Source organism: Callionymus lyra, chromosome 3 (assembly GCF_982586985.1).
Source record: "Callionymus lyra chromosome 3, fCalLyr1.hap1.1, whole genome shotgun sequence".
NCBI lineage: Eukaryota > Metazoa > Chordata > Actinopteri > Syngnathiformes > Callionymidae > Callionymus > Callionymus lyra.
The window spans coordinates 39,888,207-39,910,375 of NC_141820.1; the positions used below are offsets into that span (position 1 = coordinate 39,888,207).

A 22,169-nucleotide genomic window follows, 5' to 3' on the forward strand; every position below is an offset into this window, starting at 1 on the left:
GAGGAAAGAAGGATTATGAAATTTGTGTTTTTCACAATTTGTTCAGTAGGTTTTAGAAAGCTTTGATGCAAAATAATGAATTTGTACAATTTGTTTGTAAATACCTTTATTTTTATTTTGCACTTGATTTGTTCAAATGTTACATCAATGAAGTTTAAGAATTTTCCAAGGTATTCACAATGTATTTTTAATGTATATTTTTTATTTATCAGGGCTTAGATGAGTGCAAATCTGCGTTCTTTGCGTAGACTTAATATTTTCTCAGATCCAGATGTCCAAGAGGTTATCTGGCTGGAATTCAACCCTATACATACTCTGTAGTATGTACAACCTAGGGCACAATGCTGAATTAACATTCTAGTAGGTTTTTTGCTCTCAAAGTTTCAACCTCAACTATGAAGAAACACATACTCAGCTCAGCTTTTCCGTCAACCACATTTTTCTCTCCAGAGGAAGTGTCCTTTGTTACGCTGCTGCCCTTGCAAGCACACCGCGGATAGGCAAAGCAAATGACAATGGGTGGATTTAGTATAGATGTACAGCACTTGTTTTATGTTAAGTTATCTTTTTAATTTTCTTTAAAAAAAATAGAGAGGAAAATTGTGATGAGGGTGGTTGGCACACTCGCCTCACAGCAAGAAGGTTGGTGGTTCGCTTCCTGGTCAGGAGGGAGGCAACTTGTGACCCTTCCGTGTGGAGTTTGTATGTTCTCCCCCAGTTGCGTGGGTTTACTCGGGGAACTCTGGTTTCCTCACACAGTCCAAACCCTAACCCGGATGAGCGGAAGAAGATGAGATGAGATGAAAGAAATGTGCTTTTGAAACAATAATAATGAATTATCCATTATAAGTGAAGTTCTTTTTTTATTATCAAATATGCATGTATTAAGACATACAGCATAAAAGAAATGGTGGTCCTCTCAGACCCATGATGCAAAACATGAATACAGTTGAAAGGACTTAACAACAGACATTAAACACTTGAAACAATTAAAGACTTAAACAGACATTAAGACATTCAAGAAAATAAATAAATATAAATAACCAACAAAATGAAATAAATAATCAACAGAATTAAATAATCAACTAGTAACCAGAATATAAACACAAAGTTAATGCACAGGTAGTCCAAGCAGAGGTGAGAGTGATGTTAGGGCAGGGAGGGAGTTGAGTCTCCTGACAGCCTGGTGGAAGAAGCTGTCCTTTAACCTGCTGGTTCTGACCTGAAGACTGTGCAGTCTCCTCCTTGATGGCAGCAGGCTGAAGAGTCTGTGGGACGGGTAAGTGGGGTCACCAGCAATCCTGATGGACTTGCTGGTGATGCGGTTGTTATAGAAGTCCAGGAGGGGGGAGAGACACCAATGATCCTCTCAGCTGCTCTCAGGATGCGATGCAGCTTCTTGCGGCAGGAACCTGTGCAGGCGCCGTACCACACGGTGATGCAGCTTGACAGGATGTTCTCGATGGTGCCTCTGTAGAAGGTTAGCATCATGGGTGGTGGGGCTCTTGCTCTCCTCAGTCTGCGGAGGAAGTGCAGGCGCATGTGGGCGTCTCATCGCTGTTGTTGATGAGACCCACCACAGTTGTGTCATCCGCAAACTCGATGAACCGGTTGGAGCTGGAGGCTGTATTCAGTGTGATGGTGCTGGAGGTATTACTGCCAACCCGAACTGTCTGTGTTCTCCCTGTCAGGAAGTCCAACAGCCAGTTGCACAGGGAGGTGTTGAGTCCCAACTGGTCCAGTTTGTGGGTGAGCTGGGGGATGATAGCTTTGAATGCTGAGCTGAAGTCAATGAACAGATTTCTGACATACGAGTCTTTAGTCTCCAGGTGGGTGAGGGCTGAGTGGAGGGCAGCGAGATGGCATCATCAGTCGAGCAGTTAGACCCATATGAAAACTGGAAGGGGTCCATGGCGGGCAGGAAAAGCCGCTCAAAGCACTTCATGAGGATACGAGTGAGTGCGAGTGTAGGCATCGCCTCACACTCTCTGGGGATATCGTAATAACTGTATATAAAATAATATGAAAACAAAGAATCAAAGCATTTAAATAAATAAAATAAAATGAAATAATTATGCACAACACTGATATTCCTTTTACTTAATAGAAAAGTCAGGTGACTGTTAGTGTAAAAGGTATATTGACGTTTCAAAACTTGAAATGTTGAAGTAGTGAATGTAGGAGCATATATATAAATAAAATGTATACATGTATATTATATATCATCAAAACTACATAAATGATGACATTTATTTTTATTCTCTTTATTCCTTAACCATCTTAACAAAAAATGTAATCCCTTGCACACCTCCAAAGGTTTGAAACCCCTGCTTTTAAGGGTTATAACCTCTGCATGTCCTAATCATAAATACATTCTATATGACAGAATAGCGGCTCTTTTAGGCAGTAACACTTTTAACTTGGTGGATATATCTCCTATCGCCAGTACCTCCGCTCACGTGATCATGGTTGACCAGTTAAGGGGAGTTTTGTGGTGTATAGCAGATGTGCAGCAGCTGGACATCAGGACCTCTGACTGGACTGGAGGGAAAGTTTCTCCACAACAGTTGGAGGCTTATCAGCAAAACCAAGGGCGATGACCTCTCTTGTAAACACTGTGCACTGATTTTAAGAATATTCTGCGTATATTTGTGGATTCCTTTGATCAGCTAATTTACAGTGTTAGTGTTGTTCATTGTTTTGACTGCAATCATGAGTTCTCTTATGTTATATTGATGGACAAATTAACTGATTAAAAAAAACTTTTTTTCTCACGAAAAAAAAAGTCTAAAATTGAGTTTTACTCCCCTTTAGCGGTAAAATGCTGCTTTACAGTTCCTCCTGCACCAGAACAGGAGCGTTAAAAGCGAGCAATGATTTGCAATAATCACTAATGTATTTGCAGAATGTATGTTATATGCGTCAAAAACATGAAACTTTGGGCCATTACCCAGTAAAATAAACCGCCTTTCAAAACCACTGCGGTCAAGCTATCACGCGTTCAGGTTTCTCCGGTCAAATGAGCCGCACTTAGAAATGGAGTGCCCCTTTTCGCTATAGTTTACGGTAATAACCCCGACCGTCGTGCAAAATCATGAGACTAACCTCGGTTTCAAAATAAGAGCATCCTTCGTTATCACGCTCATACTCGGTACTGTTCATATATTACTTTTTTGTTGTTGGTCATTATTTTGTGACACAAGTACAGATTGTTTAAAACAAATTGAGATATAAACCTTTTTAATAGGGTTCAGATCATTTGTGAGAATTTCATTGTCAAATATGACAGGTTAGAGAGAATATAAATCAATAAATATCGAGAGTTCCAATGAATGACTGCTATGGATGTCTTGAAGAGGATATACACTAGTATCTTATAAAATATCACAACATTTGAAATTGGTAATTTAGAGATATTAATATTTAAATAATCATATTTTGGCTCTATGACACATTGATGACTTATCAGAGGCGTTCGGGGATATTACCGTAAAGTCTAGCTAGAAAGGGCACTCCAGTTGTAACTGCGACTCATTTGACCGGAGAAACTCGAGCGCGTGATAGAGCATGATCGCAGTTCAAAACTCACGTATTGTTACACGTTAAAATGGGAACGAGTGGACATGTGACTACTGACGTCAACACGTAACACGCGACTGGCTTATTTCATCACACAATCATGTCAGTTTTTGTTTGACGTAAAAACGTGGCGGCGCATCGAAATATGCTACTGCGCATGAACTCCCAGATCACGCACATCTCCAAGATCGTGTATTGACAGTTCTTGCTCGGACACTAAATTGTAACACGCATAATATTTGAACGTTATCCGTTTAATAAGGATCAGATTTAAAATATATATTTTTTAATTACCAGGTATGTGTAAGTCAAATCGACGAGTGACCTTGATTCTTTCTTTTATGTTAGGAATATAAACAAAACAAAAATGACAATAAGGTCATATATTTCAAGTTAATGTACTTGACACTCTCAAAGGGCGCCAGTAATGATACTTCAAAATGACTGACCAAGAAACGAATTAAAGTTTATATTGTTATATTTATGTATTTTACAAACCACAATGTCTACTTGTATGTACAATTATGATCGGTGCAAAAGCGTTAAGAATAATTACTGCACGAAAGTATCGCACATGCGCAGAGGGGTTGTGTGCCGAGTCGTCGCCTGGGAGTGAGACGTCTCTCACCAAAGAGAGCATCTGTGTTCCGTGTCGGTGAAGGTGTTCGCTGTTAAAGTTCGACGGAAGAAATGCAATATAATCATTAACAGCGCCATCATCCGCCTGATGCTCTCAACGATCACTGTAGGTAAGAACATCTCTTTATTCTTGGTGTTTTTTTCTATAAAGTTAGCTTGTTAGCTAGCTACTGGAAATCAGGCAGGGTGTTAGATTTAAGGCTGTTTGTTTAATGGAATAATGAGAAACCACTTGTCAAATCCGCTTGACTAAGAAGATAATTATCATTAAACAAGCGCAGTGATGTATTTACACTTTGATGTTTCCAAATCCAATTTAATATGATTACACATTGTTGTTTTGCTATCAGCATCTGTTGACTGACAATGAAGTGTATTAAATCAACATTTTGTGTAATCTGAATATGAATCGTCTAAGTATTATTATTTCTATATTCATTATGCATACAATTTTATGAAGTTCAAATGAGAAATGTAGCACCTATCTTTAAGTTTCCACCTAGTCCATAACGCATGTTTAGTATTTTAATTTGTGTTGCTGTGTTGTTTATTTATCACCTCTGAAAAGTTGAGAAAAATATTTCTTAAAGCAGTCTGCCTGGAAGATTCAGTTGAGCCATTGAGATTCATGGGAAGACATGTTCTCTGTTCACATCACTATAGAAGTTTCATTTTGGGACACTTTGATCAAGATATTTTCTATATCTATGGTGAAATTTGGTCTTTTGGGGGCCTTTCCCTCAGATCACAGTGGTAATGTAGGTAAGTTAGTAAATAATTTATATTTTTAGAGAGTTCAATATTTTTGTTAAAAAAAGGTCTGAGAATAATTCATCCCCATTGGAGGGAAAACGCTGGTGTAGATGTAACTCTGTTGAGTGCTGTGCCTTTCACTTGAAGTCTTAATTTCGAAGTAAAAGACAATATGTTTCCATGACAAATAGCAGTTAAGATTGATGTGGTGTAAAATGTAATTAATTAACAAATTATCTGGAAATGTTCAATGTTCAAATTTCTTAGACAACGAAAGTGATGCAAGATCTTAAGGAAACATACTGACATTGTGAGTGTATTTACATATACATGTCATTTTTATTGTTAAATATTCACCTGTTGTATTATTACATCATGCATATGAAATGTATACTTGGAAATTATTTTAGTAAGACCATCTTGGTTTACACTACAGCGTTGTTTGATTCATGTTTTTTTGTTTTACAAGACAATAAGTAAATGTTGTTGTTTTTAAAACTTTCTGCATTTCTCTATAATCTCTATGGGTAATTTGTTCTTGGAAGATTTCACTGTATAATAAACATTCATGATAAAATGTAATCTTATTGTTACTTATTATAGTTTTATCTATCTATATGTATTTTCTAGAATTTCAGTCTTAGTCATAGCCTATGAAAAATTTGTGTGTTGATTCCAAAAGTCACTTAACCGGAACACTCTTAATCCTACTTAATGCAGTTTTCACTTTGTGACAATACTGTATATACAGAAGATTACAGAGGGAATCAATTATTTTCTTGTCAAAGGGATTTATGATGACAGGATACAGGATTTGTGTATTGTATTTTGTCATTATCATGTAAAGGAGTCTATCAAACTCTTTAATGTGACTTGTCTCCTGCCAACAGAACATTTGTTCCATTCAATTTGGAATGAAGAGTGGCGAGTGATGATGCAACTGAAGGAGAGATCATAGACCATAGATCAAGACGCCTCCTGACATTAGGAGCCCAAGATGGACCGAGAGCTAGAAACGACCACCACCTTAATATCGGCAGCCCACGAAGATGAAGCGTCGATAAACATCTCCATCAACCGACAGGTTTACAATGAAGCTTTTATCAGGTCGCGGCTGTATCACTGTAAAGAAAAAATCAGTCTGAGGAAGAGGCTGAAGCAGAAGCTAAGGTAGGATCTAAAATCTATATTGATCTTTGATCTAATATCGACAAATATTCCAAAACATTTCTTTAAATGTCACTAGTTGTGAATATTTTAGTTGACATTTTTATCTGGTGGTTATCTTTATCATGATTTCAGTCTTCTTATTAAGAAAAGCACACTTATGTCTCTCTTGTCAACATAAATTACGACAATTCCAACTCTCCTAATTCACTATGTCATCAGCAAACATCATTATCCAAGTAGACTTTCTTCTCAAACGTATTTTTGCCTCTGTTTGTACAATTTGACATTTAAAATTGAACAAACATTGATTTCCGAAAATGCAGTTCAGATCTCATCAAAACTTTTTAAAATGATTTTGTATGTGTAAAAAACCAGCCAACATCTTTTATGTCCTCAGGTGTACATCAGCAAAAGCCAAAGCAACCGTTCTGAGCTTTCTTCCCATTCTAACCTGGCTTCCCACATATCCTGTGAAAGAGTACCTTTTCTCAGATATCATCTCAGGCTTGAGCACGGGCATGGTGCAGCTTCCTCAAGGTTAGAACCTCTGAACTACAGGCTTCTGTGTGTATGTGCGTCAACGCCAGCAGTTGAACAATGTTCAGCAAAAATTAGGATTTTTAAAGTTTAGATTATAGACAGAACGTCAATGGTGAACTACAACAATCTTAATATTGCCTGGATGTTTTGTTGAGCACTTATGGAGTCATGCTGCCTGTGTTAATAACTTTTTATCCCTGATTTTGTCAGAAAGTCTTGACTTTTATTGCTTTTAGAAATCCTTGCCTGTGTTTCTCAGGTCTGGCCTACGCCATGCTGGCTTCTGTACCACCAGTATACGGGCTCTACTCGTCCTTGTATCCTGTCATTCTCTACACCTTTCTTGGTACATCCAGGCACATATCAGTAGGTGAGGAAAATGAGCTTTAATACCCCTCAATGTGTTGTGTCATTTTAAACACATGCACTCACGCAAGCACGCATGCACAAACATATGATAAGTAATATTAAGGTCTTACTTGTGAGGTCTGGTCTTGTTTGTTGAGTAAATATTAGTTTTCTGATATCCTTATCATTGCTTTTGTCATACCTGTATGACGTTTTCCATAGCATCATGAACATATCTTTAGTTTCTTGATATGTGATATAACATTTGGGGTTTCATTCACTGTCAACAAGGGGCCAGGCCAACTTCCTAAAAACAGTATCCTGACCCGCTTTAGTAATTACAAATGGCGTACAACTTACCATCCGTATTTATACATGAAACAATGACTGGGCTACAGCAAGTGAGTCTTGTGAATAATAAATCATTTAAAAGAAGCAACCATTTTCTCAGTCGTTGATTTTTCACTGACAAAATTAAATTGATCAAAGAGAAAATCGCTCCCCTTGAGGTGTAAGGTTTAATCAGATCACTGATGTAAGGAGGAGCCTGACCATGAAAAGCTCTGAAAGTAAGAACAAGAATTTAAAATGTATCTTGCAGCCAGTGAAGAGTTTTAAGGATCGGAGAAATGTGAGTTCTTCTACTAAGTGGGTCAGTTTCTCGCTTCAGAGTTTTGTATTAACTGCAGGCGAGACAGCTCCTTCTTGTTTATACACGAAAACAAACTGTTGCAATAGTCTAAACGAGAAGACACAAACGTGTGGATTACAAGCTCCAGATCGTGTTGTGAGATCGACTTCGCAAGTTTAGATATTTTTCTCAGTTTCTGTTCAATTTTCTGCAGTGTTGAACTAGAGACATGTCTTTGTCAAATATAACACCCAGGTTTCTCAGGTTCAGTTTGTACTTACTCAACCCTGGAGCTTCATCATCAGGTGCAATAACCAGAGTTTCAGTTTCTATGACAGCTGCTCAGACACCACCTTCTCCAAGATCTTGGACAAGAATGGGAGTTTAGAAATGGGCCTGAAATTAGTTCCGGACCAAAGGAGAGAAATCCTTTCAGGCTGTTGCTTCTAAGCTCTGGAATCTACCTCTCTCTCTGCGCTTGATGGATCTACTGACTCCTTCAAGAAACATCTTAAGACATTCTTATTTGTGCAGGCTTTTCCCTTGCTTTCTGGGACTCCTGTGTTTGTCTTATGTGTCTTGGTCTTCTAAGGATATATTTGAACTATGTATTGTTTTTGATTGTTAAAGCGCTTTGGGACCCTGGTCTAGAAAGGTGCTCAAGGAATAACCATTACTTACTTACTCACTTACTTATTAAAGGCCGATGGGGCCTATTTGCCGAAAAAAATAATTTAATAATAACATTTCACAAGGAAAAATGAGTCTCTCTTGGACCTAAATTAGTGGTATGGTTATACTTAGTATTCCATTTCCCAAGTTTAGTAAGTGTTGGGTTATTTTATGACAACTTCATTGTAAAGTTTGTTATGCAAAATAAGAAAAATACTGAGCACTTGCATAAAATAAATAACTCAATAGCCATTTTTCAATAGAACATTCCTGTTTGGTGCAGGAGTGAATGTTAATCCATAGATGAAGACTTAATTTTGAAGTTGGGCTCTATCAGTTTTTCCTGAAAAAATCCTTGCTCAACTTCTTTCATAATTCACAATTTCTTTAAACTCAGTGCTGATCTCTGTCTAGCAACAGGAAGCCTCTTCCTCTTCACATGATCTGAAGTCACTGGGAAAGTGATGAGCTCCTTTTCAGTGTAAACACTTGGACTGTGTTGTTCTCTCACATGATTCCTAGGTTACCCCAGACTGCAGGTCTTGTGAATGGTTGACTGTTCTTTATATTGTTTGTTTAAGTGCTTACATGTCCTTGCAGTCAGGATTATGTCTGATAATCCAGCCCCGTAGAAGGACCGAGAAGGTTTATCATACTTGTTATTTACTTATTAAATATTGATGGATTTTATTATTTGACTGGGATCTATATAACATTTCTTTCTACTTCCTGAACAAAAAGGGCTTATGGGCTTCTACACTCTTTAAAAAAAACGTAGTATATTTACTTTGATCCAACTGCTCCAATGAAGTCTTATCATCTTGGCTACATGATGTCTTCATCCTACTGCTCTAAATGTCTCTCTAATGGTTTGTTCCACTGAAGATAAATGTCATGGTGCAGTAGGCATTTGGCACTAGTTTTAAATACTCCTGCAAGGACATCTCTTACTTGCCTTCATCACACTACTCAGATTTCTCCACATGCCTTCTCTGCCTTAGATAACCAATTAATCTAAGCAAAATATGAGTCTGTAAGATAATTTCTATAAGCACTGCAACATAATGTGAAAAAAAGAGGTTTTATCAGGTTTTATTTTCCAGTCATTCCAGACAAAATTTGTATTAATTATAAGATGGGTTGGTGGGATCTCCAAAACAGCACCAACCTCTGGGTAACATAATAAACGGGTCAGATCCTCTTTCCACAAATGACTTGAAACTGTAAAGGGGATTTAATCACAGCAGTTCATCAAATGGACTTAAAGGTTAAGGGTCTTTCCATCAACGTGTGACAGCAGAGGTCTTCATCTTGGCACTGCAGCTGCATTCTTAAACTGAATCTCTCTTATCGTTGCCTCAAGATGGATGAAAGAATTGTCCTTTCTTCTCTAATATTTAAAGTCACGAATAAATAATGCTGTGTATGTTGTGCAGGAACCTTTGCCGTTATAAGTCTGATGATTGGAGGAGTTGCAGTCAGGGAGGCTCCAGACTCCATGTTCTACTTGGAACATGCCAATGAGTTCAACGTGTCTTCCTCCCTGGCTCGGGATGAGAGAAGAGTTCAAGTGGCTGTTGTTCTCACGACCCTGGTGGGAATTATTCAGGTTAGTTCACAACATGTATAAGCATTCTGTAGCAAGAAAGAATTTAACCTCTTGACCATCTCCTCCAAATATGTATGAAATCAGAAGCCAAGGCTCACTGAAGAAGAAATTGGGGACCTAATGTGCTAGAAAGATCTTCGTCAACAGAGCTTGATTTCATTGATACTATGGTTCACTCAGTTGTTGCTCATCACCCCCCGGCCCCATGTTTATAGATAGGTAGGTAGATGGCTAGATGGATAGATAGGGAGGTAGTAAAATCTTGACAAAGTAGTTTAGTCAACTGTGCCAGACTTTGCTTGAGTTGCCTTCTGTCCGTAAAGTTTTGGGACTTAATTGAGTGTGAGAAGTTGTTTTTTCTGCTGTGCTGGAGAGTCCACGTGGTTTTCATTGTTGAATAACGAGTGAATTATTTCCCATATCAAACTGAGTCTTTTCACTAAACATTTGGCACACAGATTCCATCTTAGTCCTAAGTATAGTCTTTATGCATTTATTATTTCTTGAGTTTTTTTAAATTTTTAAATTTTTTTTTAATCTGTTCCAGCTTGTCTCTAACAAATATGATGTAATCGTCCGATACTTTGGTTCAACCTGCTGTTGCTCTTTGCCCCCCTGTTTCGAGATAGATAGATACCTGTAGGTAGATGGAGAGATAGATAGATAGATGGGTAGGTAGTTTAATTTTGACAAAGTAGTTGTTGTCAATCGCAACAGACTCTGCCTGAGTTACATTTTGTCAGCAATGTTTTGGGTCTTTATTGTACTCGTGTGAGAAGTGTTATATTTTTCCTTTTAGAACTATTTTTATCTGAAAAAATTCAACGGAAACTAAAATGAGGCAATGAAATTTGTGTTGGTTTTCAGTTTTGCTACAAACTGTTTATGTCGGTTTCATTATGGTACCCAGTAACCTTCTCATTTTGGATTAATCTCTGCGTGAAAATCATATTGGATTAGCTGTTTTTGAAATCCTGTCTGGAACCAATTTTCAATGTCAGTGCATCAAATTCTGTAATGTGATTGGCTCAGGTGTCATTGAGCTTAACTTAAACTTCAGTGCCTCTTCTCACGCTCAAGTCACTGTTTACAAAGCAGCATGTTGTAATCTGGAGTTGTGGCTCAAATTTTTGTTGTTACTTTAAACAAAAGTAAGCTTTGACTCCACTCCCCACTCTTTTCCCCTTGGACTACGAAGATACTTCTCGGAATTCTCAGGTTTGGCTTCGTGGCAATCTACCTCACTGAGCCCCTGGTGCGAGGTTTCACCACAGCTGCGTCCGTGCACGTGGTGGTGTCTCAGTTGAAGTACCTGCTCGGGGTGAAGACACGGCGCTTCAGTGGACCCCTCTCTGTTGTTTATGTAAGTTAAATATACAAGTGTTTTCCTCATGCATCATTAATGAAAGAACCACTTTTTCCCCAGAGCCTGAAGGCACTGTTCAGCAACATAACCAGTAGCAACAGCACCACAGTCCTCCTGGGCCTGGCCTGCCTCATCTTTCTATACGCAATAAAATATCTCAATGAGCGCTTCAAGAAAAAACTGCTGATTCCAATCCCAGGAGAGATAATCGTCGTCATCGTATCCACAGGGGTCTCGTTTGGCATGAAGCTGTCAGAGAACTACGGCCTGGAAATTGTTGGGAACATTCCCACAGGGTATGATAACTAGCGTCAATGTCGTATGATCAATGGTGACGCATCACTCTTGACTGTCTGTATGTCCTTCCTTAGACTTCTTCCTCCTGTCATCCCAGATTTCTCACTTTTGCCGAACCTGATCACAGATGCAGTTGCAATAGCAATTGTAAGCTTCTCAATGGGAATCTCTCTTGCAAAGACTTTTGCAATACAACATAATTACAGTGTGGATGGAAACCAGGTGAGTCAGCAGAGCTGTTCCCAGGTGAAGTTATGTTAAAAATGTATGTTTGTATAAACACCAGGATGGTTTGAATAATTAAGGGCAGCAGGGAAACTTTGAAAGGTAAGTCAGTGTAACTCAAGGCCATGCAAGTGAGCTCTACATTACTGACGAGTCCACGTTATTTTCATTTTGATCACAGTTTGATATGGGGAAATAATTGCTTTTCTTTTGAGTCTTTTCACAAAACTTTGGCTCACAGATTGCATCCTACTCTTAATGCGCTCATTATTTTTTTAAAACTATTTAAGTTCTTAATCAAGGATTTTGGTCTCTTTCCAACCTAAGAGAGGACAACAAATTGTGAACAAATAAATTCATTTTTTATTTTGCAATTTGCGGGTGTCAGTTCTAAAGCTATTGCATAAATCAGGTTTCGAGTATTTATTATTAGGAAAACTTTTTTTTTTTTAACCAATAAACCTTTATATCCTGTAACAATAAAAGGAAGAAAATGGGAGAAAATGAATAGAAATCATGGCTTCATGCGAGTATTACTGTTGCAACACTTGCAAAAGATGATAATTGTGTCATTTTTTATCCCTGTTTCTTGTTCTTGTTTCAAAATGTTACTGTATTTTGAGAATTTAGTTGTTTTTTTTGTACAAAATATTTTATATATTATTTGTTTTGAATTTACCAACAAAGGTCTGTTTTTTTCCCCAAGTTGGAATCAAGAAATTGAAGATAAAGGGCAACTCATGTGTTCTCCTTCTAAATTAACTTTATTGTACTCGTCAGCACAAGTGATTAAGCACAAGATGAACTCTTGTTTACCATAACCACGCCCACATTGCTGTGGTTAGTCAAGCATTACAAACAACTAAACTAATAAAGAACTAACTTCAAATCATCATCATGATGAGAGATTTACTGCATCTTGGGGAGGAAGATTTTAACATTTTAAACATGTGAGTGAGTCAGCAGAGTTATACCCTTTAAGAATCACCGGGAACATTTCAGATTGACCAAAAATTGATCTGATCTTTGTTCGATATATATCGTAATTGACAAAAAAGAAATAAATCCTTGTCCTGTCAGTTTTTTTTCTCCCCATATCAACAGACTTTGAGGTTGACTTGTTGGCTTTGGAGGAAGTGGGTCTGTGTGTGTGATTTCCTGTCATCTGTGCTTAAAATGCTCGCTCAGCATTTTTTGAAATGTTATTTTGGACCTTTAACTTTTGTTTTAAAATATTGCTTTTGTGTCTTTTCTCAGACATATATTTGTTAGTTTTAAAAGGTAAACCTGATAAATTTTCAGGAGCTGATCGCGTTGGGTCTTTGCAACTTCCTCAGCTCCTTCTTCCAAACCTTCACAATCACCTGCTCCATGTCCAGAAGTTTGGTGCAGGAGAGCACGGGCGGAAAAACCCAGGTAAGCAGAACACGCACGCACGCACGCACGCACGCACGCACGGACGGACGGACGGACGGACGGACACTTCCTAATGTTGTTTTTTTTGTGTGTAGATCGCAGGGCTGGTGGGCTCTCTGGTCGTGCTGGTGGTTGTGGTAGCCATTGGATTCGTGTTCGAGCCTTTGCCTCAGGTGGGTGGAGTTTGTGCCCCTGACAGATATTACGATTTTTGTCTTCTCACTTCAACTTCCTTTTGTTGGCAGACAGCATTAGCTGCTATTATCATGGTAAACCTTGTGGGGATGTTCAAGCAGCTCAGAGACATTCCTCACTTGTGGAGGACCAGCAAAGTAGAACTGGTTAGTTTTGAAAAAAAAAATTACATTAAGAAATGAAGCAAAGCTAAAACGGATAAGTTAATTTTGAATTTAAAAAAAGTATGTGTTCTCCATCACAATGAACTTCCTTTTTAGGTCATCTGGGTTGTAGCTTTCACAGCAGCTGTACTGTTGGGTCTGGATTATGGTCTTTTGGTGGCCATTGGAGTGGCCCTGCTTACTGTCATCTACAGAACACAGACGTGTGTATTTGTTCTTTGATGTTGTCACGTTACATCTGTGTCAATATGAAACAACATGACGGCCCTACTCCTTCCGCAGCCCCAAAGAATCCATCCTGGGTCATGTTCCTGGTACCGGTCTATACTTTGACGCTGATGAGTACGAAGAGGTGAGAGGAAGATGGAGGTTGAAATGTTCCCATCAAAACTTGTGTTGTGGTTCCCAGGCGGCAGAATGTGAGGGGATTAAGATTTTCCACTTCAACTCTCCAATCTACTTCGCCAACAGTGATGCGTACGTGAGCGTGCTCAAGAAGAAGGTAAGTTAGTAAGTAAGGGTTATTTCTAAAGCGCCTAGACCAGGTCACAAAGCACTTTAACAATCACAAACAATACACAGTTAGAACTATATACTATTAAAGGCCAAGACACATAACACAAAAACAGGAGTCCCAGAAAATCAGTGAAAAGCCTGCACAAATAAGAATGTCTTAAGATGTTTCTTAAGGAGTCAGTAGACTCCATCAAGCGCAGAGAGAGGAAGATCATTTGAAAGCTAAGGATCAACAGCCTTGAAGGATTTCTCTCCTCTGGTCCGGTAGTGTGTAAGGTAAGGTAAGGTAAAACTTTATTGATCCCTCAGGAGGTCTCTTTCGGGAAATTGTTTTTTTCCAATAGCCACAGAAAATACAGCAATTTTTCATGAAAAATAAATCAAAATAAAAACGAGACATAACACAAAGAGATAGAACAAAATGATATAATCTAAGTCTAAAGATAAAGAACATGGATCAAAGAAAAATGATACAAAGACTAACATAGAACAGAACATCCAATTACTTTCACTCCACTCCTGCCCCCGAACTCAGAATTGTACAATCTAATAGCCCGAGGAATGAATGAGTCCTTGAGTCTATTTGTTTTGCACCTGGGAAGGAGCATTCGTGCACTCCATCTGCTTCTCTGCTCACTGATGACAGTGTTCAGAGGATGACTGTCATCATCCATGATGGACAGTAGTTTGTTCAGTGATGTCCTCTCAGCAACTGTCACCAGTGAGTCCAGCTTCATTCCAACCACAGAGCCAGCCTTCCTGATCAACCTGTCCAACCTGTTGACACTCCTAATGTGTGTGAGTGTGCGTGAAACCATCAGTAGATTCTGATCCACAGACTCCAGAGCCCGAGCTGGGGTGTAAGGCTGGATCAGATCACTGATGTAAGGAGGAGCCTGACCATGAATATCTCTGAAAGTAAAAACCAGAATTTTAAAATTGATCCTGAAAGAAACTGGCAGCCAGTGAAGAGTTTTAAGGATCAGAGAAATGTGAGTTATTCTACTAGAGCTGGTCAGAATTTTTGCTGCAGAGTTTTGTATTAACTGCAGGCGAGACAGCTCCTTCTCGTTTAGACACGAAAACAAACTGTTACAATAGTCTAAACAAGAACACACAAACGCATGGATTATAAGATCCAGATCGTGTTGTGACATCATTTTCCTAAGTTTAGAGGCTCAGTTTGACAGACTGACCTAAGTCACCCAAGTACTGACTCAAACCTGGAACCTTATCATCAGGAGCAATAACCAGAGTTTCAGTTTTGTCCACATTTAGCTGCAAAGTTTTTTCACTCAGCAATTGTTTGATTTCTAGCAAACAATTGACTAAGTTGTACAGCCTCCAGGGCTCAGTTGGATCAAATGATTAATAGAGCTGGATGTCATCAGCAAAAACGTTGTAAGAAACATCAGGATATCTCTGAAGGATTTTACCCAGGGAATCAAGTACAGCAAAAATAATAAAGGACCAAAAACAGAACCTTGAGGGACTCCACACAACAGATCCGCTGATTCAGACCTTATTTGATTGGCAGATACACTGAAACTGCGCCCAGAAAGTTATGATAAGATCTGTAGGATCTGGTGATCAACTGTTGCAAAGGCTGAGGACAGATCCAAGAGAACCAGAGAAGTGTATTGACCCAAATCAGCCGACATCATGATGTCACTGGACACTTTCAGGCTGTCTCTGTAGAGTGATGTTCATGGAAGCCAGACTGAAACTTCTCATGGATGTTTATCTGATCCAGGAACAATGACAGCTGCTCAGACACCACCTTCTTCAAGATCATGGACAAGAGTGCTAGTGTGTGTTAGTGTGCAGTATAGTTTAGATAGATAAACTTTATTAATCCCTTTGAAGATCTCCTTCGGGAAATTGGTATTCCAGTCTACAGCAGACACAGACGATGGTTTTGTATAAAAAAAAAAGAAAAGGGGATGGGATGACAAAGTATAAAAAACAGATCAAAGGCAATAACGCAAAGAAAGGATACAAAGATTAACATAGAATATCATCATCTTTTCACTCCACTCCTGCCCCCCGTTATACAATCCCTATTTGTCCGAGGAATTATTGAGTCCTTGAGTCTATTTGTTTTGCACCTGGGAAGGAGCATTTGTGCACTCCATCTTCTTCTCTGCTCACTGATGACCGTGTTCTGAGGATGACTGTCATCATCCATGATGGACAGTAGTTTGTTCAGTGATGTCCTCTCAGCAACTGTCACCAGTGAGTCAAGCTTTATTCCAACCACAGAGCCAGCCTTCCTGATCAACCTGTCCAGCCTGTTGACACTCTTCCCACCCCAACACACCACAGCATAGAACAGGACACTGGCCACCACAGACTGGTAGAACATGCGTAGGAGCTTCTTGCAGATGTTAAATGATCGAAGCCTCTTCAGAAAGTACAGTCTACTCTGAACTTTCTTATATACATGGTCTGTGTTTCAGGACCAGTCCAGTTTACTCTTAAGTTTAGTTTTAGCTTATTGCTTAGTCTTGCAATAGTTGTTGTGCTGTGTCAACAGGAAGTAACCCTTACCTCCATTTAAAAATCTTATTATAAAATAATATAATATTATTATATCATGTTTACAGCTTATGCCTCTGTTTGTGTTTGTCAGACGGGCGTGAACCCTGAACTCATCCACACTCTGAGAGAAGCACGTGCCAAGAAGAAGGTTAAAGTCAGCTATCAACGAAAGTCGGCAGAAGATGATCCCCCTGTGGAGGTGAGTGGACCTGCAGCCTCTCTGACCTGTATTTAACTGTGAACCGCTAAACTCACATGCACGTTACTATTGTGCAAACCTTGTTCCAAACCTGCCTTCGATCAAACGTTGACGCATGAGTCACATGGAGGTTATTGTCACACTGAAAGAATGTTGAACTGACATCAGTTGTTCTTAATGAAGGTCACTGTTCTTTGATGTCATTTGTAAAATGACCGCCAAACCGGTTCTCAATCAAGAAATCACTTAAATAAGACCTACCTGGAAAAGGGAAGTCCACAAAAGATCCCTGAAAACTAGAGATCATGCAGAGATCTGAAGAAATTCAAAATTTCTAAAATACTTTGGTCTGACTAGGCAAAAGTTGAACTGATTGGAAGGTGTGCAGTATGTTCCATTACATCTTGAGCAAAAGTAGCACTGCATATCGGAAAAAAGAACCATCCTTTACCAACAGAAAGATATGGTGGTAGTGTGATGAACGGAACCATGAATGGAACAGCATTCTGCTGTCCAGTGAGTCCAGCTTCATGCCAACCACAGAGCCAGCCCTCCTGTCCAGGTTGGACAGGTTAGGACTCCCTGGTGACGGTTGCAGAGAGGAGATTGGTTAACAAACTACTGTTTACAGAGGGATCAATAAAGTCTCCGTCCGTCCGTCTGTCTGATCAGGATGTGCCTGCTTGTGATGCACAGATAAAAAAAAATCTACCAGACATGTTATGAAGAAGCAATATTATTCAAATGATCCTTGAAAGATGCATCAATTGACCTATATTTATTTGTATTTATTATTATTGATCTATTTAATTATTATTTTAAAAATAATAATTACTATCTGGATCAGGACAAGGAGCCAGGAGTTACTCATGAGATTCTGTCCTACACTGACGAGGAACACAAAAATGGAGCTCTGCAGGACCGAGAGGAGGAGGAGGAAGGCTTCCTGGAGGCTCTAGACACGGTGCACTCCATTGTCCTAGACTGGACTTCGACTTGCTTCATTGATTCAGTGGGAGCTAAAGCCATCAAACAGGTTTTTTCTTTTAACAGTTAATCTTTGTATCCTTTGTCTTTATTTGTCTTTGATCTATGTTCTTTAGATTTAGATTGTGACATCTTGCACTTTCTTTTTATAGAAACTTCTTCTTATTTTTATGAATCTATCATCTGTATTGCTGTGTGCTAATTGGAAAAACAATTTAGTTCTAACTATCTGTCTAATATAAATCTTACCTGAAAGGAAACTGTTGACCAGTTAGGCAGTGATTTAAACCTAACTGATCAGAGGTCTACTCTATGCAGGTCATCAGAGATTATGCAGATGTGGACGTGCAAGTAGTCATCGCCGGCTGCAGCAGTAAGAAACCTCTATACCTGCTTTGTAGCTTAAAAAATATGATCTACTCTGACCTCTCTGTATTGTGTCATTAAGGGGGTCTGCTGGCTGAGCTTGACGCCTTGCTGTTCTTCACCGACCCAATTGAACCCAAGATCATTTTTCCAACTGTCCACGATGCAGTGGTCTACTGTCAAGGAACGCCACCAGTCCAGCGCTGAGAGGAAGTCCCGAGCAGAGTAACTTTGGTAGATCCAGTCTAGGACCTCCTGTCCTATCTGGACATACATTTCCGAGGCCTTCTTCAATGACTGTTAAGCCTTGAGACTTTTGGAATGTGTCCCTCCTTCAAGGGGCACCAACACAGGTGCTCAAAGTGGCTTGTATTGGAAACTGCCATTTTAAATGAGTCAATCAGAAGTGAGGCCTTTCTGTTATGGTAAGCCAGTAGAGGGCGCAAGTTTGTGATCATCTGGCGAGTCAGCGGAAGGACTGTTTGGTCACTTGCGTGACTTTTTTTTTTTTTAAAGAGAAATAATTGGTTGTAATGTGTTCAAAGACATGAGGTCAGACATCATGAAGTTACCATAGCAACAACAAAGTTGTTATAAATCAGAAATTTCAGTCTGGAATAAACTTTTATTTTTATGTGAACAAACAAATACATCTGGACTCGATTCTTTCAAATGCAACTTTAGTTGTAGGTCATGTATCGGGGTGTTGCACTGAACTTGGCGTAGGATTTGATGACCTTGTTCACAGCCTCCAGGAAGTCCTTCTCAGTGGCGATCTTTCTGCGAGCTCTGATGGCAAACATTCCTGCCTCAGTGCACACACTGCGGATCTCGGCACCTGAGAGACACACAATGTTTGAATTTTGATGTCAAATGTGAACTCATTTCCGGCGTTGAATGGGAGGTTTGCATCTCACCAGTGCTATTGGGGCACAGACGGGCCAGCAGCTCGAAGCGAATGTCCCTCTCCACACTCATGGAGCGAGCGTGGATCTTGAAGATGTGCGTGCGACCCTGGTGACAGGAAATACATAAGAATTAAGGGGAAAAAAAAAAAAGGTTTTCTACAGTGTTCTCACCTCCAGGTCCGGGAGGCTGAATTCAATCTTCCTATCTAGGCGACCTGGTCTCATGAGAGCTGGGTCCAAGGTGTCTGGTCTGTTGGTGGCCATCAGAACCTTGATGTTACCTCGTGGGTCAAAGCCATCTAGCTGGTTGATGAGCTCCAACATGGTTCTCTGGACCTCATTGTCTCCACCAGCACCATCGTCAAAACGAGCACCTGAAGAGGTTATATTCCAACATCAAACACTGAACATATTTATCCTGAGAACCTTGAGACATCAGTTGAAAATGAGACTCAAATTTAAATTTTAAAGCAAAAGAAAATCACAAAAACACAGATTGAATTTCTACTGTCTAAATGCATGAATACACCTTACAATCATGACTTCATTTACAGGACATTCGAAGCTCAAACATGTGGGCACCAAACTACTGACCAAAGGTGCTGTCATTTGTATAGTGTTTACAGCTTTACCTCCGATGGCGTCGATTTCATCAAAGAAGATGAGACAAGCCTTCTTAGTTCGGGCCATTTCAAATAGCTCTCGAACCATCCGTGCTCCCTGAAAACAGACAAACGTCAATGTTCTGCTCCTAGTGTTTCCAAGATGCGGATGCCTCTCTTCTGCACTCACCTCTCCCACATACTTCTGCACCAGCTCAGATCCGATGACCCTAATAAAGCAGGCGTCGGTCCGGTTGGCAACAGCTCTAGCACACAGAGTCTTTCCAGTACCAGGTGGTCCAAACAGCAGCACACCCTTTGGTGGTTCAATTCCCAGATTGACGAACCTCTCAGGCTGGTGAGAGGAACAAGTGGTCAGCTTTTGAATCGGTCAAACTGATGTTGCAATAAGGGAGGACTCACATGCAGCAGTGGAGTCTCCACCACTTCTCTAAGTTTCTCAATCTGCTCCTTACACCCACCCACGTCACTGTAGGTCACATCGGGCTTCTCCTCCACCTACATCAAGAAAAGTATCCATCAAGGTCGGACCATAATTTCCACCACAATACCTCCTGTGTCAGATTCATACCTGCATCATGGTGACTGTTGGATCGATCTTTGGGGGCAGAGGAATGTGGATCTGGTACTTGTTCCTGTCCACACTATTTACGATATTCAGATTAACACCTTAACATGTTCTCCATCCATCCACAATAATTACACTTAAATAATGAAGAAGCGTCTCACCCCACTCTCATGCCCTCCTCTATGTCGGTTGGAGCTACCTGGTCGCTCAGGTCCACCACAAACTTGGCAAACTGCTTCACATTGATGATGTATTTGGGGTCTTCCGAGTCTGCATTGATGATCTTTGTGCATCTGTTAACACCAATCATTATTTAAAAAAAAAAAACACTACAAAAGTATTATTCACTGTTAAGCCTTTCTTGTATCCAAATTGTGTTTAAAACAGCGATCATAATAAAAGTCCTCCAGACCTCTATGCTCTCAGGTCCTCACACCCAGACACGCATGCGCAACTTTTGGGAATCGGCGTCACACTAGATTATTTGATTCGTTTAGATTATATATATATATATATATATATATATATATATATATACACATATATATATATACAATTCAAAGTTTTATTTCACAATAGAGAAGAATGATAATATTTCAGCAATGGTATCGGATCGTCGGCCTGAGGGTGAGTAGAAAATAAGTGATGTTTGAATTTTGGGTGAACTGTTTAAGTAATATTTAAGTACAAGAAACTTAATTTACAAAAATGCGGGAAAAGGTAAGGCTAGAAGATATGTAAAAACAAGCAACAAGGTTAAAAATGGAATCCAACTTTTTCAAAAGGTTTGATACAATTTGCCTTGTCTTACATATTTTTCTTTTCTGCAAAGGAGTTTATAACCACTTCAGAGGGCACATAGATAACTGGATAATGGACTATTGTTCAGTCATTGTCAATAGACAAAAAAACAAATGTGACTCTACCTTGCTACCTGCAGTGGCTGCTCACTTTGCAGTGTTTGTTTGTCAGCAGCTAGATCCCATAGAGCTGGAGGGGCCAGGCCTGTGTCAGACTCTTTAATGCCTGTCGGAACAATACACATGAGTGTCCAGCATGTAACATGTAACAGCATGAGGTCTGATCACACACCGGTCAGTTCGTTGATCTTCTTGAGCAGCTGCTGGATATCATCTTCAACCTGTTTGATCTGTCTGGAGTAGGTGCTTTGACCCTGACAGAGTTTGAAAACAAACAAATAAGTTGGGCATAATCGATTAAATTGTGTTATTCTTGTGAATAGCATACTCACATAAGTTTTCAGGAGCGCAATGTCGCCTTCGTCCAAAGCTGAGGGATTTAAAACACAACGTCCGTGAGTAGACAAAAACAACAAAGGCCCTGTCTTTCCTCTTAAACTATAAACATTGCACATCGTAATCTTGAACGACACAAGCATTCTGGTTTATATTTCACTACAATGGCAAATTGTATTTATAAAATGTCATTGGTTTTATTAAAGAAAGGCAGCTCCAACCGAATAAGCTAGCTTTAGCAATAAAGCTAATACATCACTATCTAAAAACAAAAATAGGGTCGGGAAAAGACCTATACCTCTGATCGGGGAATCATCTTTATCCTCCTCCTTTGTCTTCCTTTGGTCATCTCCTAAATAGTCCGGCATATTTATTGCTAATAAACTGCTACTGTTAGACACCGAGCTCCTCCGGCAGCTAGCCTGTAGTATTACGCTGCAGTTTAGTTTTACCGGAAGTAAAGGTCGGAGCTTAAAGAAGAAGGACCACTGTCTTAATTTTTTAAAAATTTTTTTTTTAGAGTAAACTCAACTATTATTTTAGAGATAATGATTCCAGTAATTTTATTTTTAAATTATGTGTATTAACAATTTTATCAACA

The 22,169-nt window shown here is 39.4% G+C and overlaps 2 protein-coding genes across 3 annotated transcripts; one reads left to right on the forward strand and one right to left on the reverse strand.

The window, feature by feature from the left end:
* The first annotated feature begins 4,221 nt into the window (after positions 1–4,221).
* On the forward strand, positions 4,222–18,861 carry slc26a5 (solute carrier family 26 member 5). Of its 2 annotated transcripts, none has more exons than XM_087787967.1 (18): positions 4,222–4,328; positions 5,862–6,141; positions 6,539–6,678; positions 6,941–7,051; positions 9,769–9,941; positions 11,140–11,304; positions 11,368–11,603; positions 11,679–11,826; positions 13,132–13,245; positions 13,341–13,418; positions 13,491–13,586; positions 13,701–13,807; positions 13,887–13,956; positions 14,014–14,106; positions 16,753–16,860; positions 17,708–17,896; positions 18,166–18,220; positions 18,296–18,861. In XM_087787967.1, exons 2-18 carry the CDS (start codon positions 5,969–5,971, stop codon positions 18,418–18,420), a joined length of 2,181 nt encoding a protein of 726 aa, XP_087644093.1. In that variant the 5' UTR covers positions 4,222–4,328; positions 5,862–5,968; the 3' UTR covers positions 18,421–18,861. The 2 variants fall into 2 exon arrangements, with proteins under 2 accessions (XP_087644093.1, XP_087644094.1); XM_087787968.1 differs by having other exon boundaries at positions 4,229–4,324.
* Positions 18,825–22,017, reverse strand: psmc2 (proteasome 26S subunit, ATPase 2). The gene is made up of 12 exons (XM_087787971.1): positions 21,867–22,017; positions 21,565–21,602; positions 21,405–21,486; positions 21,239–21,338; positions 20,474–20,605; positions 20,316–20,388; positions 20,147–20,242; positions 19,914–20,078; positions 19,754–19,841; positions 19,293–19,495; positions 19,131–19,227; positions 18,825–19,051 (listed from the first exon to the last, which is right to left on the reverse strand). The coding sequence occupies exons 1-12, from the start codon at positions 21,934–21,936 to the stop codon at positions 18,894–18,896; spliced, it is 1,302 nt and encodes a 433-aa protein (XP_087644097.1). The 5' UTR covers positions 21,937–22,017; the 3' UTR covers positions 18,825–18,893.
* Between the last annotated feature and the right edge of the window lie 152 nt (positions 22,018–22,169).